At 41.4% G+C, this 19,310-nt stretch overlaps 2 protein-coding genes across 2 annotated transcripts; one reads left to right on the forward strand and one right to left on the reverse strand.

Moving 5' to 3' along the window:
• Positions 1-1,911: 1,911 nt before the first annotated feature.
• On the forward strand, positions 1,912-12,609 carry plch2b (phospholipase C, eta 2b). The gene is made up of 20 exons (XM_085353508.1): positions 1,912-2,263; positions 3,201-3,347; positions 3,827-4,070; positions 4,186-4,315; positions 5,819-5,989; positions 6,296-6,389; positions 6,515-6,718; positions 6,814-6,934; positions 7,026-7,197; positions 8,322-8,441; positions 8,529-8,612; positions 8,695-8,792; positions 8,885-8,973; positions 9,086-9,271; positions 9,367-9,474; positions 9,577-9,701; positions 9,795-9,879; positions 9,970-10,116; positions 11,310-11,389; positions 11,479-12,609. Exons 1-20 carry the CDS (start codon positions 1,912-1,914, stop codon positions 12,607-12,609), a joined length of 3,888 nt encoding a protein of 1,295 aa, XP_085209634.1.
• A 704-nt stretch (positions 12,610-13,313) lies between these two features.
• grik6 (glutamate receptor, ionotropic, kainate 6) lies at positions 13,314-18,479 on the reverse strand. The gene is made up of 9 exons (XM_085354341.1): positions 18,413-18,479; positions 15,602-15,633; positions 15,337-15,516; positions 14,962-15,185; positions 14,702-14,799; positions 14,378-14,595; positions 14,075-14,294; positions 13,723-13,967; positions 13,314-13,418 (listed from the first exon to the last, which is right to left on the reverse strand). The coding sequence occupies exons 1-9, from the start codon at positions 18,477-18,479 to the stop codon at positions 13,314-13,316; spliced, it is 1,389 nt and encodes a 462-aa protein (XP_085210467.1).
• Between the last annotated feature and the right edge of the window lie 831 nt (positions 18,480-19,310).

Consider the following 19,310-nt stretch of genomic DNA (forward strand, 5'->3'; position numbering starts at 1 on the left):
CTGAACGTAGAAAAATCATAAATGCATAAAACTCCATTTAGTCCACACATACTGTATACAACATAATCATAGAGCCTGAGAGTTACAACGCTTTGTAAATATGGAGGCGCATGAGAAGACAACATCTTTCAAGAGTCCATGGGTGAAGAAGAGAATGCGTGGTCGTGAATCAAGGGGGAGACAACAGAATAAAGGAGGATGGCAAAAGCACACGCTGTAGTTCTTCCCCCATTAGCATGCTTTTTGTCCCGCTCACGTAACATGCAAATGAAAGGAGTTCTTTTGCCATACAAAGTAGAATGTAAAACCCAGTAAAATAAACACCTGAAGAGCATCCACCCTGATACACCACAGCAGTACAGAAGCCATTCATTGACACAAAGCTTTTATTTTGACTCAAATGTGTTTCCCTGCATGCGCGTTTTTAGAAATGTATCTTCCGTAGTGCAACCTTAAAAAAGGTTTCAAAAATACTCAGAAGCAATTGGGAAAACGTGAAAATGTCCACGTTTCCTATCACAGCTTTTCTCAGTTGCTTTAGAATATTTCTCAACACAGTTTCGATGTTCCTCGAAGTGTTGATGCATTTCCCAAAGCAGCTCATGCGTTTAGCAAAACACCACAGTTCTGCTGGATGCATGAGCTTTTTCTAATGTCACTGAATGAGTTATTGCCAGGTTCCTTTGACATTGTGTAAGCATGAGTGGTCAAAATATTTAGCCATTTTCTCAGAATGAAAGCCTTTCTGTGGCTGACTAACTGCTATTGTGTGGTTTCACGTTCAATTATTCTATTAACATCTTATGACAAGTGCAAATAAACTATTTTATTTGTCCTGCCATGATCTCACAAAACTTTTACACTGCACAGAACATTACCATGGAGACCATCAATACCAAGAACATGAACTGTGGTAAGAAAACAGCGCTGCAACACTGAACAGCCTGTTGCTTCTGTCCTTTTGGACACCAGTAAGAACTGGTGTCCAAAAGGACGCCTGATTCTCTCCCTTGCAATGCAGCAAAGCCAGAACCACAATGTGCACCACATCCACCCTCTGCATTCTACACCTACACACATCCTTACATCTCTTCTTCTTCCAAGGCAGAATTGTTGCCTCCAGGAATGTTTATCTGAGAAGGCTGCTACATGTTTATTTGTACTTTGATTTATTTTTTAAGAAGCACAAAGACACAACCAATAACTGTAAACCAATTGTAGAATTTGTATTAAGCTTCTGAAACATTTGCAGATAGCTAGACCCTTTCTCTTGTGTACAAGTAAAAATATTGTGAAAAATTTCACACATTGGTTTGACAGCTTCACCTGCCATTCTAGAAGCGTCTGCTCTATGTCAGACTTTTGCCTCTAGGGGGAAATCACTGCACACAGTATGACGATACTTCAAGCTTCTTAAAACCTTAATGGCTCTAGTGGTAAAGCCTAATACTGTGTGTCATAAACATGGTTATGAAATCTACTTTAATGTCCATATTCTGTAATAACTTTGACTCTCATAGGTATGGTTAAAATAAAATGTGCAGCCACCGTGTCCCACTGTCTTCCTTCAGAGGCTTACTGGAAAATCCCTCTATGAAAGCAAGGCTGAAGCCTCACTCCGGGATTACAGCTTCAGGAAGATTTACTGACACAAACAAGGTGCACACTTCTTCCAATCTGAGAGCCCTCTCTGCATGAAAACATTCATAGAAGAACACTTGATGGTCACTACACTGGAAACCCGGACAAACAATGTCAAGGAATGAGCTTCCAGGGTGGGAATGTCGGTCCTTGCTCCCATGTAGGAATGCTTTAACTACAAGATGAGGATATGCTGACCCGCGTTACAAAGAAACCTGTCTGAAGAGTCCAACAGAGTGGGGAGGAAGAAGGTGGGTTCTCGTGGTGTGGATGGGCCAGGAGAGCCGGACCCAAATGTACAACTCAGGGATGAACATCAGCTCTGCGATGGCACCACAGTCTCCCGGACACAGTGGAACTCCACCACTGTCCTCTCTGCCTCCTAAGAAGACAACCTTTCAGTCCTTGGGATCTCTGTCATCAGGAGTGTTTTCACCGTCTCCGGCTAAAGCCTCCACTCATCAGGCAAACCCTGGCTCCAGCCGACTGAATTCCCCCACTCCATCTATTATGAGCTCCCCAAAACTTTGGCAGAAAGCATCTGTTTCTCGACTCGCAGAGGAATTCTTCTGGATTGGTGGAAGTGTGGTTGCACAGCCTAAATGGAGACTGGGTCAGATAGGTAATATTAAGTCAACTGATCACTAAATAATACTTAAATAATCACAGAAGCTCAGCAGCCTGTTTAGCAGAGGTGCTTGCTGTCTGCACCACACTGAGAGGGAAGAGGGAAAAGTTTTACTGGACATTTTTATTCCGGGTGTTGTAAATTTAAAACATTTGCCGTGACGTGTTGTCGCGAATGGCCTTCAAAACAAGGAGCTCGCACGTATAACAAATTAGGGAAGCAGTGAAGCAGATAATGGGCATATGGACAGTGGACAATCCTTTAGGATTAGCCTGAATGGTGTGCCAGGTTGCGTCACATGCACCTGAGCTTCAGATTACAAACAAAGGTTACTCGCACACAACACATAAACTGGTGACCTGATAATGACTTCATTGTTAGGAGAAAAAAGTGGTTCTGTTAAACGCTTTCCCAGTATACTTACTGTGGGCGCACACACCATTAAAGATTTCATGGAAAGTCACTGAAGGAAAGTCAGAAGAGACACTGTAGAGCACTGTGACGCATCTGACTGTAGGCACAGGCGTTTCTTTTTAGACAATAAGTAGTTTGTGTATTTTCATGGTGTAACTCAGCCTGTAATCTCACGAAGTAATGCTTGAATGTAAACCTCTAATCATCCCTTTGAGCTCATGATACTTCCCAACACAAAATAATGTGGTGTAGGATTTCATAAGTTACAAACATTCTCAGTCAATGACAACAGTAAGGCTCTTTTGACTTGGTGGTGGTGTAAGTATGGCACCAACATGATATTTTTACTCATAACCTCAGCATGCACGGTCCCAACATAGCAAGATTTTATTATTAAACTGAACATTTGATATCTTTGGGCACCCTGTGGTGCTGTCCATAAATTAATCGCAGTGGATTTCTGACAATCTTGACTAAAGAAGCCTTTGATAAATTTGTTTCTTGTGTTGTCCTGTAGTGGAGAGGTGTATGTGCACCATGCAAACTGGCACTCAGTTAACCAAAATGAAGGGGAAGAAGAAAGGACTGGTGCGATTCTTTTACCTGGACGAGCACAAATCCTGCATCCGATGGCGACCCTCCAGAAAACATGACAAGGCCAAAAGTGAGTGACCAGCTTTTGGTGTGGACGATCACTCGGGACTATTCGTATTGCATGAGAATTGAATTCAGCTCAAAGTTCATATTTGTATTTACTGATTATGATGTCTTAAAGAAACCACATTTTAGGCGTGGCCCTTCAGCTGAGGAAAAGCCACAAAAAGCTGTTTTGATGAATATTTGGTTTGGACCATCAGTTATAACTCCTGTTAGTTCGGCAAAGTTTCTTTTGGTTGATGGCAAATTTACCAGAAGAGTTGGATTTCAGCTCTTTAAAAAGCTGACATGTTTTACATCTGATAAACTGTTGTATTGTTGGGCGTTGGGACATTTGTATGTTTGCACATGGTTCAATAAATCATTTTCCTGGCAAGATTTATAATGAAATGGAGGTTTTTGCACAATACTGCATATTATTGTTTATAATTTATTTATTTTCAATGCTGCAGAGACATGAATGACCTCTCTGTTTTTGTTTTTCAGTAACTATTGATTCCATTCATGAGGTGTGTGAGGGGAAAAAGTCAGAGGTCTTCAGGCGTTACGCAGACAACCGTTTCGACCCAAACTGCTGCTTCAGTATTTACTACGGGGACCGTGTGAAGTCCCTGGACCTGGTCTCCACCAACGCAGAGGAGACCCGCACTTGGATCACTGGGCTGAAATACCTCATGGCTGGTATCAGTGATGAAGATAGTATGGCTCGGAGGCAGCGCACCCGTGATCAATATCCTTTATCCGCCCACACAACTGTTCAACATGGTTTATAGGCACAAATACATCACTTTATATTTGGTAAACTGATTGTTTAGCGTATGGTTCAGCCTTAACTGCAGCTGAACGTGGTTACAGCAGACTTTCTCTGAGGCAGATAAAAATGGAGATGGCACCCTGAGCATCGGAGAAGTTCACCAGCTGCTCCACAAGCTCAATGTGAATTTACCCAAGCAGAAAGTCAGGGCGATGTTTCAGGTAAGACTTAAACTTGACAGACTTAACATGAATGTAACCTCTAATTGACACTTGCCCTCTGCTCCCCTACACTCAAAAAGTGATTCTTTGACCTGAAACATATAAGGTCAAAGGTTAACTTATTCAAACAATGAATCATTAAGGAAAAAATGCCTGGTGAAAACTGAATGTATACCAATCAAGTCAAATTTATTTGCCTAGATGTGATAAAATTTAGCGTTTTACACTGTACTTATATAACAAACTTACATAACAAAAGTTCACATTTAGGGCGTAAATATTTTTTGAGTGCAGACATGTTTCATATAATTTTAAACTACAACATGTTGGTTACTTGAATGATAGCTTTACCTGAGTTTATTTGTCAATGATATGTAGTAACAAGCCTCATCTTTATTGAGCACGAGCATTGCTGCCACTGTCATAGTCGCTGCCTTTGTCTTGTTGGCATGCGTGTATTCTCATTGATAATAACTGATCCTAAGGGAAGGGAAATGTATATATCAGAACAAATTTTCATGGCAAATTATTCAGTAGGTTCAGTAGCTTAAAGTGTTTCTGACATGATGCCCTTCAGAACCAGAAGAAGTCCTCCTACTGTGCCAAACTATTTTTTTTTAACTCACTTAAAATAAAAAGAGATCCAAGTTGAATTTTTACACGTGCAAAGTTAGCACAATAGCTTCCATATTCATAAACTCAGGGTCACTACTTTTTTAATGATATGGACTAATTTTGTTTAATAAATAAAGTGAGAGACTACATAGGTGTGTATGTCTCTCTTCTGGTAATGTCATTGTCTGTTTCCAGTAAGAAGGCAAGTCCCACATTCTGAGAAAAACTCACAGTCACTGTCGAGACATTTAACACCACACCTTTCGTGGTAGTGACAAAGCAAAAGCATCACCAGAGATAGCACGATTCCTCCTCAGAGGACCATGTCAGTAGTTAAATCTGCACAAAACAAGTATACCAATACTTGCAGAGCCAAACCGTGCAACTAAAATGGCTAAAATAAATAAATAGAGCAAGAAAAAATATGACAGCTAGTAAATCTAGTAAAATGTTTCAAACCCAGAAAATATGACAGGACACAAATCCTGCACTCTGGGGCAGCCTAAAGAAACCAGATTGGAAAGTGTATTAACGAATAAAAAAATATGTAAAATCCTTAAGCAGACTCTCCCTGTGATCTTCCCATGCTTCCCATCATCCCATGATTATATACAGAGAAGCATAAAATGCTACAGATGGAGCCAGCAGACAAATATGTGCATTCAGTGTTTTTGTTGGAACGGTGGAAAAGGCTATCACCGGAAGCCCATATGGTTGTCACAGATGGCCTTTGTTGTATCGCAATATTGCTTTAGTTGCAGTAGCTCACTGCCCGTCCTCCCCTCCCCCACCTGTGAATGAGCTCTGTTTTGATGCTGACAGATATATCATTCAGAAGGTACTGAGAGAGAGACAGACATCATAAAATGTTTTCGCCACTATCTGCAGGAAGCAGACACGGACGAGAACCAGGGCTCTCTCGGCTTTGATGAATTTTGTTCATTCTACAAGATGATTTCCACACGCAGAGACCTCTACCTGATTCTGATCTCCTACAGCAATCAGAAAGAAGTCCTGGATCTCCATGACCTTGCACGCTTTCTGGAAAATGAACAGAAGGTAGTCAAAAGTCAAACCAATCACAATCATCTGTTTGATACTATTTATCCCCATTTTTACCTCTCCTTGAAATGTATTTTAAGTGTATCAGATTGACATCAGTGATGGTGTCTAAGAAGAAGCTAAAATGTATTTTAACCAATCACTGCAGTGCAAGAGACAAACGTGAAGTCATGAAATTGAGATATAACAAGCAATAAAGTGCTTTAAAAGATTGAATTAAATTATTGCTAATAGCAGTTTTCAAAAAGCTTTTAACTTTTGGATCCAATAAGATAAAAACAGTTCATTGTGTTCTATTTGTAGATGCGAGGCCTAAACAGAGAGCATCTAGTGGACATAGTGGCCAAGTTTGAGCCGTGTCCTGAGAACCTCCAGCGTATGGTACTGGGTATTGATGGTATGTAGGCCTTGCTCAAAGTGCCTGTGGCCGGTGAAACGTCGTTATTATCACATGTCAGTCAAACCAGATTTAATTTTCAGTCTGCAAATAAAATAGCTGCTCCAACAACTCTCTTCCTTTAGGTTTCACCAACTACATGCGGAGTCCTGCAGGCGATATCTTCAACCCCGAGCACAATCAGGTAAACCAGGACATGACGCAGCCTCTAACCAACTACTTCATTGCCACGTCTCACAACACCTACCTGACAGGAGACCAGCTGCTCTCTCAGTCTAGAGTGAAAATGTATGCCTACGTCCTGCAGGCAGGCTGTCGCTGTGTGGAGGGTAAGAGCCGACACAACAAGAACCTGAGCTGTTATTTCAGTGTGTGATTTTTTATAAGATTACAAATGGTTGTCAGCTCTTTCCCCCTCTCTTAGTGGACTGCTGGGATGGACCAGATGGAGAGCCCATTATCCATCATGGTTATACCTTGACATCCAAAATTCTCTTCAAAGATGTAATTGAAACAATTGACAAATATGCCTTCACAAAATCACAGTAAGATTTTTTTTTATTCCTGGTGCTGATTACAATTTTGTCGAGCTGGTGCACCTGCGCAGTCATTCAGTTATTGTCACCTCACTGCCAGGTATCCCGTGATCCTGTCCATAGAGAACCACTGCACTGTGCCTCAGCAGAAAAAGATGGCTAAATATCTGAGAGAGGTGCTGCAGGACAAACTGGATCTGAGCAATGTCAGCGTGCATGAATGCAAAAAGCTGCCATCCCCTGAGATCCTGAAAGGAAAGATTTTGGTCAAGGTAGAGTTGTTTTTACCCACACACACAATCACAATCACACACAAGCACACACACGCGCGCGCACACACGCACGCGCGCACACACACACACCTATATGCTATTCAGACGTCACCTGACTACAGTAGGTAGTCGCTTCCAAGTATCATCTCATTGTAGTTATGACATGCAAAGTGGATGAACCAGCTGACAAAATACCTCACTGAGCTGATAGGAAGTTAACTTTAAACCAAATATTTAATCATCACAACCAAGGAATGCAGACGAGCATCTCTGATCGTGCAATGTGTTGAACCTTAAAGCAGATGGGCTACAGCAACAGAAGACCACACCAGGTGCCACTCCCTTTAGACGAGAACAGGAAACTGAAACTAAAGTTCACATGGGTTTGCCAAACGTGGACAATCCTCATTACCTCACCGTCTTGTGTCAACAGTTCAGTCTGGTGTGGTGTTGCTATAGTCTGGGTATATTTTCTTGTCAAATTTTGGGCTTGAGCATCAGAATAAGGACCAAAATCTCAGAGGAATGTTTCTAGCACCATGGAGTTAAGAGTTAAGGCAGCTATGAAGGAAAAAGGAGGGTTAAACCCAGGACCAGCAAGGTGTACCTAATGAAATGGCTGGTGAAATTTGAAATTAAGCAATACTGTTCACGTTTAGCTCAAAAACAATTTACAATGATGTAACTTTTAGCGCCTGTGAGGCCACAGACTCTCATTCACATTACATCTCAGGAATGTGACTCTGCAGATGTTGAGGTGTGTTCATTTCCCTTTGTGAGACACAATGCTGAAAACTGTCTTTTTTCTTTTCTGTAACAAAGTCTGTCAACACAACACGAAGGTGTAAATGTAAACCCTGTCCAGTCTGTTGCAATCACTATCCCTCATGCAGTGATGTGTAACCCACACAGTACTTGTGTAGGTTACAAACTGCACACAGCAAGTAGAAAGAGTGCAGCTTTGTGCTTTCTCTATCATTGTCCTTGGCAGATCCTTGGCAGTTTACAAAATAAATGATTATATGTATATTATTACACACACACACACACACACACACACACACACACACACACACACACACACACACACACACACAAGGCGATTGTTAATTTTCTGTTTTTAGGGGAAGAAGCTGCCAGCAAACCTTGATCCTGATGTGGAGGAGGGTGATGTGTCTGATGAAGACACTGGAAATGAGGAAGAAGAGGACGATGATGACGATGATGACGATGATAACCCACAGGCAAATGAAACATTTAAACAGAAAGAAAGAAACAAAGTAAGTAAGAAAGAAGGTAAATATAGTAAGATTGCAATTTGAACTTTTCAGGATGGGAATAGCGTTAACTCTACTAATCAGCCTAAGAAGAAGAGACGATTTGGGAGATCAATCATGAGAAGCTTCAAAAGAAAGGTCAGCTGATATAAAACCAATATCTGACAGCTTTCCGTTTGGGTGACTTTGACTTAAAATATTAGATTTTTTTTTCTTTCAGAGAAAAAAGAGAATACGAGTGAAAAACAAGGCCATGTCTGATGGTGAATCAGACTACAGCAGCAGCAGGGAGAGGACACAAATTGTTTACCATCCTAAGTAAGACCCGTTACTAAACGTCAAAAACAGCTGACAATCTAAACGTTATCATATCTGGGATTACACGTATATGATTCCCTCTGTCTCCGTAGAAAAAGGAAAACAATGAGGCTCTCCCGAGCTCTCTCTGATCTGGTCAAATACACAAAATCTGTCCGTGTGCATGACATAGAAACACAAGGTAAATCCAACTAGAAACCTTTGCCTGCATTTTTGTTTTCACTAAGCACATCCCAACTCATAGAAACTTTTCAGAGTGAGTGTCTCATACATTTTAATTTTCTTTTTGGCAGCATTCATGAGCAGTTGGCAGGTATCATCCCTGGATGAGACAGTAATGAACCAGATCTTACAGCTTAAACCGGGTGAGCTGGTGCGTTTCAACCAGCGCCAGCTTCTAAGAGTCTATCCGTCCAACTACAGAGTGGACTCAAGCAACTTCAACCCACAATCATACTGGAACTCAGGATGCCATATGGGTAACAAAAGTGTCACTAAAACTCAATACTAGCGTTATGTGATACTGTTTGTTGTTAACTTGTTAACTTGTTGTCACGTTGCTGTTTCATCTTAGTTGCTATGAATTATCAAACAGAAGGTCGCATGCTTGAACTGAACCAAGCCAAGTTCTCGAGCAATGGAAACTGTGGATATATTCTGAAGCCCAAGTGCATGTGTAAAGGTACGTGGTGTTCACTCACACTTAGTAGATTTCTGCAGATTACAAAGTGAAGAGCAATGAATCCTGGATCAGCACCTAATAAATACTATTGCTTTTCATAAGGTGCCTTTAACCCAGTGTTGGAGGAGCCCCTGCCAGGACACAGAAAAACTCAGTTAGTGCTGAAGATCATTAGTGGACAGCAACTTCCTAAACCCAAAGACTCCATGTTTGGGGACAGAGGAGAGGTCAGGTCAAAATACAGTAGATATAAAGTCAAAGAGTTCAACAAAAAATACGTTTTTAACACTAAAGTCAAGTTTTTCTTGGACTTTTTTTAGATAATTGATCCCTTTGTTGAAGTCGAGATCATCGGCCTACCTGTTGACTGCTCCAAGCAGCAGACTAGAGTAGTGCATGATAACGGTACGTGTGAAGCTCCACGTTGCAGTTTAAATCACTCCGAGCCAAGCTGACTTTGTGTTTCTCAGTCTTGGTGACATTCCTTTCTTTCAGGTTTCAACCCAATGTGGGAGGAAACCCTCGTCTTCAACATTCAAATGCCTCAAATCGCCCTGGTGCGATTCCAGGTGTGGGATCACGATCCTATTGGAAGAGACTTCATTGGACAGAGGACTGTAGCTTTTACCAGCATGATGCCAGGTGGAGTACCTGTACACTTGTTTGCTTGGTTCCAGAAGTTATACTTCTGAAAGGATACTCCTTTATTCTGTTAAAATTGTTGCCTTTTGAAAGGTTATTAATTTTTCAGTGTTGCAAAAACTTCATTTTTACAAATAAATTAAAGATTTAGGACAACTTCCCACTTTCTGCAGAGTATCATTAGTGTTTTGTTTTAACTATGAGGCATTTGGGAAATGCATCTTCAGAACATCAAAAATATGAGAAACGTGCTAAAGCGATTGAGCAAAACTTTATGAATTTGATTGTTTATCCTTGCCAGTGTTGCAGATTTGTTTTGAGTCCTTACGTGTTAAAAAAGTGAAAGAATATAAGGACTGAGCTTCCATCAGTGGACTTATATACATATACACACAACGGTGCAAGAAAAGAGCACAACACATTGTCATCATCCAGTCCAGATCACACCCCCCTCAGACCAAAACAATCAGCATAAACCATCAGAGGCAGCAGAGCGGACGGTCTGATCTCACACGCTTCCACAGCAGCTTCTTTCCTAATACAGGAAATACTGTTTTTATACTTGAAATTACCTGACATATTGTCCTTTCCACAAAAAAAATTCTGAAGTAATTTTGTGGACTTGAAAATCTAACTAGAGTAAAATAAAAATAGAGCAAATATCTTGAGTTGGAGCGTTTTTTAATTTGGTGGAAATATTATGAAAACTTGTCTCATGAGACTTTGATGTATTTATTGAGACTGGATGTCTAAAATACTTCAACTGCTTTCAAAATGTTCTGTGCTTTTATTGTAATACCTGTGCTGATTTTCCTATAATATAAATTTCCTCTGACTTATGCTCTCCACAATACAACAATAATTAATAACGACTAATACTAAGATTGAAACCAGTGAAAACTAAACTGAAGTGAGCAAACAAACCCTGAGACTATTTTAAACTAAACTAAACTGAAAGCAAAAAGTGAAAACAGAAAAAACAAAAACTAATTCATAAACAAAACTAAGATAACTCTGGTCTTGACTTTATCTCCGTGCGCATTTTTTATGTTGGCATTCATTTGTCTCTGACTCTAAGCTCTCCACAAGATGTCCTACATATCCAAACCCAGTGTAAGTGTACAGATGCCAAATAAAAGATTTCAAATCTAAATAATTTTTTTCCTGTTGTTTGTTTGTGTGCTTGTTCGCAGGTTACCGCCATGTCTACCTGGAGGAAATGGCAGAATCATCGATCTTTGTTCATGTCGCTATTATTGACATGGCAGGAAAGGTATGGCATTATAAAATACACTTACAGATCTAAGATCATCTTCACCTGACAACTCTATCTTATGATTTCTGATTTCCTTTGTGTGACAGATCAAACCAGCAAATGCTGTGCAAGCAGCTAGGAAACACATCCAAAAAGCAGCCCAGAAGCATATGAAGAGCCATCAAAGGCAGCCATCTCTAGATTTTTCTGTCCAGTCTTCAGAAGATGGACGTGCTTTGTACTTCCGCAAAGATCTGGACACCATCTCTCAGGACAGCAGGAGTGGGGAAACGTCTCATCTGGTTCAAGGGCCCGCAGCCAAGGCTGCCATCCACAAAGGGGCCCTGAGTGAACCTGTCAGGCGAGCTCACAGAGTTAAAATTCTTGAACCACAAGAGACAAAGAGAGGGATCTTTAGCCGGATGTCTTCCACTGACTCCCAGCACACTGGGGTTGCTCCCTGCGTGATAGCTGAAAGCTTTGACCTTGAGACCTCTTCCCAGACTTCTTCTCCTGACAGTCCTGCTCCAGACAGCCAAAATCCAGTAATTCAAGAGGAGCTGGAAAATGACCCCAGTGAATTACAACAGTCCAACTGTGCTGGGCAGCAGATAGAGTCAGAGCAGCCTGAACCACCTGAGGAATTACCACCAGAATCAAAACCAGGCAATGACATTGCCACAGAGCCTGAGCCACTGCCAGAAGCTCAGAGTCAGACCGACACAGTCCCTCAGCCTCCACTCGTGCCACAGCCAGAAGCCAAACCTTCTCCTCTTGTCCCTCCATCATCCCCTGCAAGGGTTAGACGGACTTTAGAAGCTCCCGTGACCCCCTGGCCATCCACCCCAATAAGGACAAAGGGCCGCTCACGCAGTTGCCCTCGAAAACAGACTACCTCTGCTCAGACACCGATGCTGAACCGAAAGCCTACTTTCCACTGTCAGACGCGCGGAGCTCAAAACTACAGCAGCTACAGCAACCCTGTGAGACGCATACCCAACGGTCTCTGCCTGTTGGACACCACGTCCAGCAGCAGCAGCGACAGCAGCACCGACAGCCTAGACTTTGTGCCCCCGCCCTCATCAACTGGGTCAGAGCAACACGAAGGGACACTGCAGAGAGAGATGAAGGCCCTCTTTGACCAGAAGATGAGGGAGATCCGCTGTAAATCACCGCTTTTTCTAGATGGTGAGTCACATTTGCAAAAGAATGAAAAGAAGTTTGATTACAAAAGCTAAGTGGCTTTTTGTTCTTTACTGTTTTTGTGATTTTTAGATTTGTGACAGGAAGAGATCAAGGTCGTCCTGAAAAAAGAAAAGGATCAACAACAAGAAAAAAGAGGAATGATGGTGATGGTGGAGTGATATGTGTCAGATATGTAGCTTTTCTTTCTAGAATGATGGACGACGCAAAGCATTAAAACACTGTTAGATGTTTTTTTTTATTTCTTTTCTAATCTTGCTGAAATGTTTACAATCATCCCAGTTTTTATGCATGAAGTAGTTTTTAAAAAGAAATTGCTGAAGTCACATGATGCCACTGCCAAGTGTACAAAATACATGATGCAGAGTTGCAAGCAGTAAACCTAGAAAGTAAACATGTGCACAGTTTGTTAGCAAAATGTTGAGTTTACAAGTGTAAACTGAAATTAAAAACGTTTTTTTATACTGAAGTGTTTGATTTTTCATTGAAAGAGTAGCAGTTGTACTGAAAAATCAGTAATTTATATATCTGAAAAAGTTGGACTTTTTTTTACATTTTAGTTCAAATGTAAATAATAAGCTAAATAATAAGGTTTACAGTCTACTGAGTTAATATTTCTGTAAATTCTTTGAACAAAGTTATCAAGTGTTATCAAGCCAAATGGAAAACAATAATTAAATCAAACATAAAAAGCTCTAAAAACTAAACATTTCATAGTAGTTGAATCTTCCAAAGGCTTCTATGCCTTTTCCTTGTCTTTATCTACATTTTCCTGGGATCTGTTCCCACTGCTGGTCCTCAAGCGCAGACTCAGCTCCTCAGTCAGTACAGAGCAACATGTCTTCTGTGGGATGGACATGCAATCAAGATTAACACCAGTGCAACAAAAACACTTTATTCCACCTATTAGTTTAATGCAAATACAGATGAATGGATGGGTAGGCATCCCAGTCATCTGTATTTTCTAAAATCCATGTAATAAATGACAATGTTGCTTCAAATTGCAACCAATAAAAAAACAATCTTCTAATGGCAGAAGAACTGCCGCAGCCAAAAAAAATCATCAATTAATTTAAAATCTTAAAGAATAAACACACACACACACTGTTTCACTTGAGACATGTAAGTTGCGACAACCTTGCGCGTACCTTGTGCTCTGCTGCACGCCTGCGACTCTTGAAGGTCAGCTCCAGGACAGCCACAATTGTTCCCAGCCCAAGGCCGAGGGAAAGCACCAGAAATATCCCCTTGAGGTTATGCGGCTGCACAGCTGACACCTTGCCCTTGTCTGCTATGCAGCTGCTTGACCACCACTTGCTTCGCAAGTAAGCCAGCTCCCCTGCCTCACTTAGCTGTAGGATTGCCACACTGAGGTTCTTTATGATTGGAGAACCTTTGAGGAAAAAAAATGATAGTTTTGGGTTATGTGCTGAATTTGATTTTACCATCTTTCATCTAAACTTAACTGTTTAATTAGAGTTTAAAAATAAATAACCTCACCAAGAGCAGCAGCAATGCTGTATCCCCTCATGCCAACGACTTCATGCGCCCGGACTAGTTCACAGTAACGCGCTACGGCTAAGTCCAGAGAAACAGACTCTCCAATGAAGGCGTAGTTGCCCTCTTTTGCACGTCGAATGCCTTCATCCATACTCGACACAAAACTCTTTGTCCGCTCCATGTGCTCATAGATTCTGCGGTACACTGGGTTGTTTGAATTCTAAATGAAGAAAAAAGAATAGCTTAGAGAGAAAAGCTCTCTAATTCCAGCTGAACTAGACACTTTAGGGCTGCAGTACTCACCTTAAAGAAAGCAAGTGTGGAAGAGCCAGCCAGGCAGCCATATTCAATCACATCCTGATTGGCCAAGTCCTCAAACCCTTTCACCATCAGGTTAGAGGACTCTGGGGTCTTAGTGGAGCTGAGGTTGGAGAAATAGCAAGCCAAGAGGACAACGCTAAATAACCACCAACTGCTGCAGATGACACGCCCCGAAAGGGCTTTGGGATGAGGGCCGGCACCTGAAACACAAAAAAGGCTCAACAAATGCCACAAAAGGGAGAGATGTTCACTTGTTTGTTGTTCAGATGCTTATCGGATTAGGTGGTGTCTGGATTTGCCATTAACCTTGAAGAGTCAGAGCTCCAGCTGTGTACCAAAGGCTGTGGAGGAGACCGAACGTGTTTTTCTCACTCTGAGGCTGACTCCACTCAGAAGGGCTGAGTCTGCAATTTGGATCAAAGGTGTTAATTGTTAATGAGACAGCACTCAGAGTAACCCACTGCCCGAAGGAATACAGATATAACCTCAAAACCCTCAAGAACTTAAATCAATCATTATTAAATGAATCATAATAATCACTTTAAAGAACTGCTTTCATGACCAACCTGGCAACTATGAAGATGCAAGCAGCCGTCCCCAGATAGGCAATGAGTATGCCAACCCAGGTCTGTGCTGAGAAAGGGGAAAGGAAATCAAAGAAGCCTGCATCCTCTGAAATGTCCTTCCTCAGCAGAATACTGATTCCCGTCTGCATGAATGGTTTGGTCATTCCCACAGCTTTCTCCCGAGCTGCAGTGAGAGTCAGTGGAGCAATAGCGAGGTCTGCTTCCTGTAGGATAAAAATATATTTGGCTAGTTTGGATATATAATGTGGATACTTTATTGGAACTTCTTAACATAGTTAGGTTTAAAGTCATGTTGATTTTTTTTCAAAAACACCACATATTCACTTCTTCTTTTGAGAGTGCTTTGCTGCTCACCCCTCTCACCACCTCTCCAACCATCCCGTTCCAGTTCCCGCTCTCTTCCTGTCTACCATACGCGCCATCTTTCACCAGCTGCACTTTGTACTTGAAGCCCACTTTCTTGGCTACTTCAGAGAGCAGGTCCACGCAAAAGCCTTCCAGCTGAGCACCTTTGGACATCACATACGGCTCTTGCTGAAAGAATCGATGTGAAAGTCAGTGGGATTTATTTCACACTTAATTTTGTATTCACAAAGATATGCAAAGCCAGATTAGGTACCTTTATTGTTGTGATTCTGAGCTCTGACTGCACTGTTGTTGAGAGACAAAAATAATTAGATCAGCGATTCCATGAATTTTAAAAACCACAGCACACCTACATAACAGCTGTTTTCTGATTTTTATGGGACATTATTTGGAGTGTCATGTATTTTATTTACTGTCAAATATTTTTTAAATCTACTCAAAAAATCTGCACATTTTTAGCACACGCATCCCCAGGTCTCTGTTTATGTTTGAAAATGTCCTATAATATGTGTACCAATCAGGAATAACACTGATTATCACTGCATGCTGGCACCTGTTGGTAGGTGGGATATATTAGGGAGCAATTGAATATTTTGTTCTCAAAGTTTATGTGTTAGAAGCAGGAAAAATGGCCACAAGGATTTGAGTTAGTCTGACGGGGGCAAATTTGGATGGTAGACAACTGAGTCAGAGCATCATCAGAACTGCAGGTCTTGTGGGTTGTTCCCGGTCTGTAGTTGTCAATATCTGTCAAAAGTGGTCCAAAGAAGAAACAGTGATGAACCAGCAGCATCATAGGCTCATTGGTTGACCCATGTGGTCTGATACAACAGAAAAGCTACTATCGCTGAAATTGCTGAAAAATGTTAATGCTGCTCCTGATAGAAAGGTGTCAGAATACACAGTCCATTACACTTGGTTCGGTACGGGACTGCATAGCTGCAGACCAGTCAAGGTTTCCTTGCTGATCCCTGTCCACTGGCAAAACCATGAACAATGGGCATGTGAGCATCTGAACTGGACCACAGAGTGATGGAAGAAGGTGGCCTAGTCTGACAAATCATGTTTTCTCTTAATCACAAAGCTGGCCGGCTGCATGTGCATCACTAGAAGGAAGCAGGGTAATGGTTTGGGCAATGATCTGCTGGGAAACCTTGGGTTCCACCATCCATGTGGATGTTTAACACCTATCACCAACCTAAGTATTGTTGCAGATCATGTACACCCTTTCATGGAAACAGTACTCCCTGATGGCTGTGGTCTGTTTCAGCAGGATAATGTGGCCTGCCACAACAACAAAAAAATGAGTTAATTTAAACCAAGAGTGGTTTAAATTCCTGCAGATGCACTTGACAAACAAGTCTGATCCACGGAGGCCCCATCTCACAACTTACAGGACTTATAGGCTCTGTTGCTAAAATCTTGGTGCCATATACCACAGCAAACCTTCAGGGGCCTAGTGGAGTCCATGCCTTGACAGATAAAGGCTGTTTTGGCAGCAGAAGAGGGACCAACATAATATTATGCAGGTTGTAACAATGTGTATATTGTATTTGTGTAAATGTTTCTCTCTCTTTGTGTGTTACCTTTGCAACAGGCTAACAACCTGTCCTGGGTGTAGCCAAACCTTTGTCCATGTGATGTTTTGCCATAATGCACAAAACCAAACACAGTAGATCTGCACCTGGTTTACTGTTTTTGGTCAACACCTCATATCAACTGTGAAACATGGTGGTGGAAGTTGATGATTTGGGATTGTTTTGCAGCCACAGGCCCTGGGCACCTCCCACTCACTGAGTGGACCACAAAATCTTCTCTATATCAAAGTATTCTAGAGACAAATGTGAGGCCATCTGCCTAACTTTGGCTGGATTTACTTCATTTTAAAACCTGCAATAGAGTACAGTAGATATTTTTTGTGTGTCCTGAAAATGCCCTGATATAAAAAACCATACAATTGACACAGAGTTTACTTTCTTTTATGTCTGTAAGCTGTACTAACAAATATTCACATTTTTACATGTTTATAAAAGCTCAAAGATTAGAAAGACACAATGGGAAGAATAAGTTAAAAACAAGTCCTTGTATGCTTTTACCATCACAGATGTTTTCATAGTTGGAGTCCAAACTAAATTTAGAAGAATCAAAAACTCCTTTGTGCAGCTTTTCATCTTCAGACTTTAACACACAGAGACGTCCCTGAGGTGAAATTTGGGGTCCATCTACTGACTTTTTGAGCTCAAGTGGTTTCCGGTATCCTGGAGATCTGGCGGCTCTGCTCGCCTACTTGAAAAGTGTCCACAATCTATTTAGAGCAGTGTGTTATTCCAAAGAATTACAATGCTATGGCGCTGTGAGATGGGAGGGCAGTCAAAGAGCATCAAAAGCCTCAATTCAGGCCAAGGCCTAGGGGATCCGTCACCACAGGGTGACCCTGACAACCATCAGATCCTCCTTTTCAAGAGATGACACCAACACAAGCTCTTAAAGCCCCTGTCAGTTTTTGGCCACTCTTACAGACAGGGTCATTGTTTGCTCCATGGACTTGATTTATTATCGTTTTTTGTGTCCGCTGGCTAGCTTTCTTGGACAGGATGTAGTGCAACACTTTGATATTCAGCAAGGCTGACAGTTTATGTATTTATTTGCTGTCAACCATGATCATTTTCTACCAATTACTGGGGAGGAAACATGAGGAATTTGGCAAAGAAAGAAAGCAAGCTGCCACCACTCTGGATTACAAATGCAGTGACCGGGTCAAACTGTAACGTATCAGTCTGTAGAAGCAAACTTAACAAACACAATGTTGTTGTTGAGGGATGGATGGATGGATGGATGGATGGAGAGATGGAGGACCGGACATCCATCCATCTCTCCATCCATCCATCCATCTCTCCATCCATCCATCCATCCATCAACAACATTGTTGGATGGATGGATGGATGGATGGATAGATGGATTGATGTCCATCCATCCATCCATCCATCCATCCATCCATCCATCCATCCATCCATCCTTATCTTTTATGCATAGATGTGATCTAAATAAATAAACAGTCTCTTACTTGCAGTACATGTGCCCCTGTCCAGGAGAAATCCAAAGGACAGCAAAAACAATCCAAGCAGCATCATCTCTCTTAATCTAGACTTGCAACCTACAAATTATTAGGAGAGTAGTAGTAGTTTAAGGAGCATGCATAGAAGAGATGCATCAACTTTATAACACAAAAGCAAAAAACAAAGCAATCAAAGCAATAAAAAAGCTTAAAAACTAACCTGAAAAGAGTCCAGGATTTGACAGCACGTCAGCTTCGAACTGACCCTGACAGTAGCCAGCGCTCGACTGTGATTCACTGTGAACTGGCGTTTTTCAGATTGCAGTGAAACAAGAGATAGCCAACCAAGACTTTGTGGGTGGAGAATGTGGAGTAATTATTTTAAGGGGGTGGAGACAAGCAGCATAATGTTCAAACATATAGCTTCCAGTGTGAATTAAAATGTGATTCATTCTAATGATGACTAAACAGATTATGCAAATAAACATAATCCGATTCACAGGAGGTTGCATTATAGTTAAGCTGAGCCCCCATAAGTTGCATGATACTTAAATTGCATGCTGGGCATTTGAAGCAAGATTTCTCTCATCGTAAAAGTAATTGTAGAAAGAGCGAAAGCTAGGGCATATTTGACTGGTTATTGGAGATGCTGATGTTACATATGCACAAAACACAAAACACTCAGTGGGGAAAGAGTCAAAATATGACTTTTTGCAGTGTTACACTCTCTGGTGAAATGAGACCATGTCGATCAAAGGGTTGCAGTACACAGAAAGAAGATAAAATAACGTTCTCTCTCAGAGAACATAAACAAGGCTTTATTGGACAGTGTTCACTGCCCTTGGAGAGACATCTGAAGCTCTGTGAAGTGTCAAATTGCTAAGAAAGCCTTTGAAATAGTGCAAAT

This window comes from Diplotaxodon limnothrissa, linkage group LG5 (genome assembly GCF_057381915.1).
Source record: "Diplotaxodon limnothrissa isolate DT_005_m linkage group LG5, D_limnothrissa_male_GT1.1, whole genome shotgun sequence".
NCBI classification, from domain to species: domain Eukaryota; kingdom Metazoa; phylum Chordata; class Actinopteri; order Cichliformes; family Cichlidae; genus Diplotaxodon; species Diplotaxodon limnothrissa.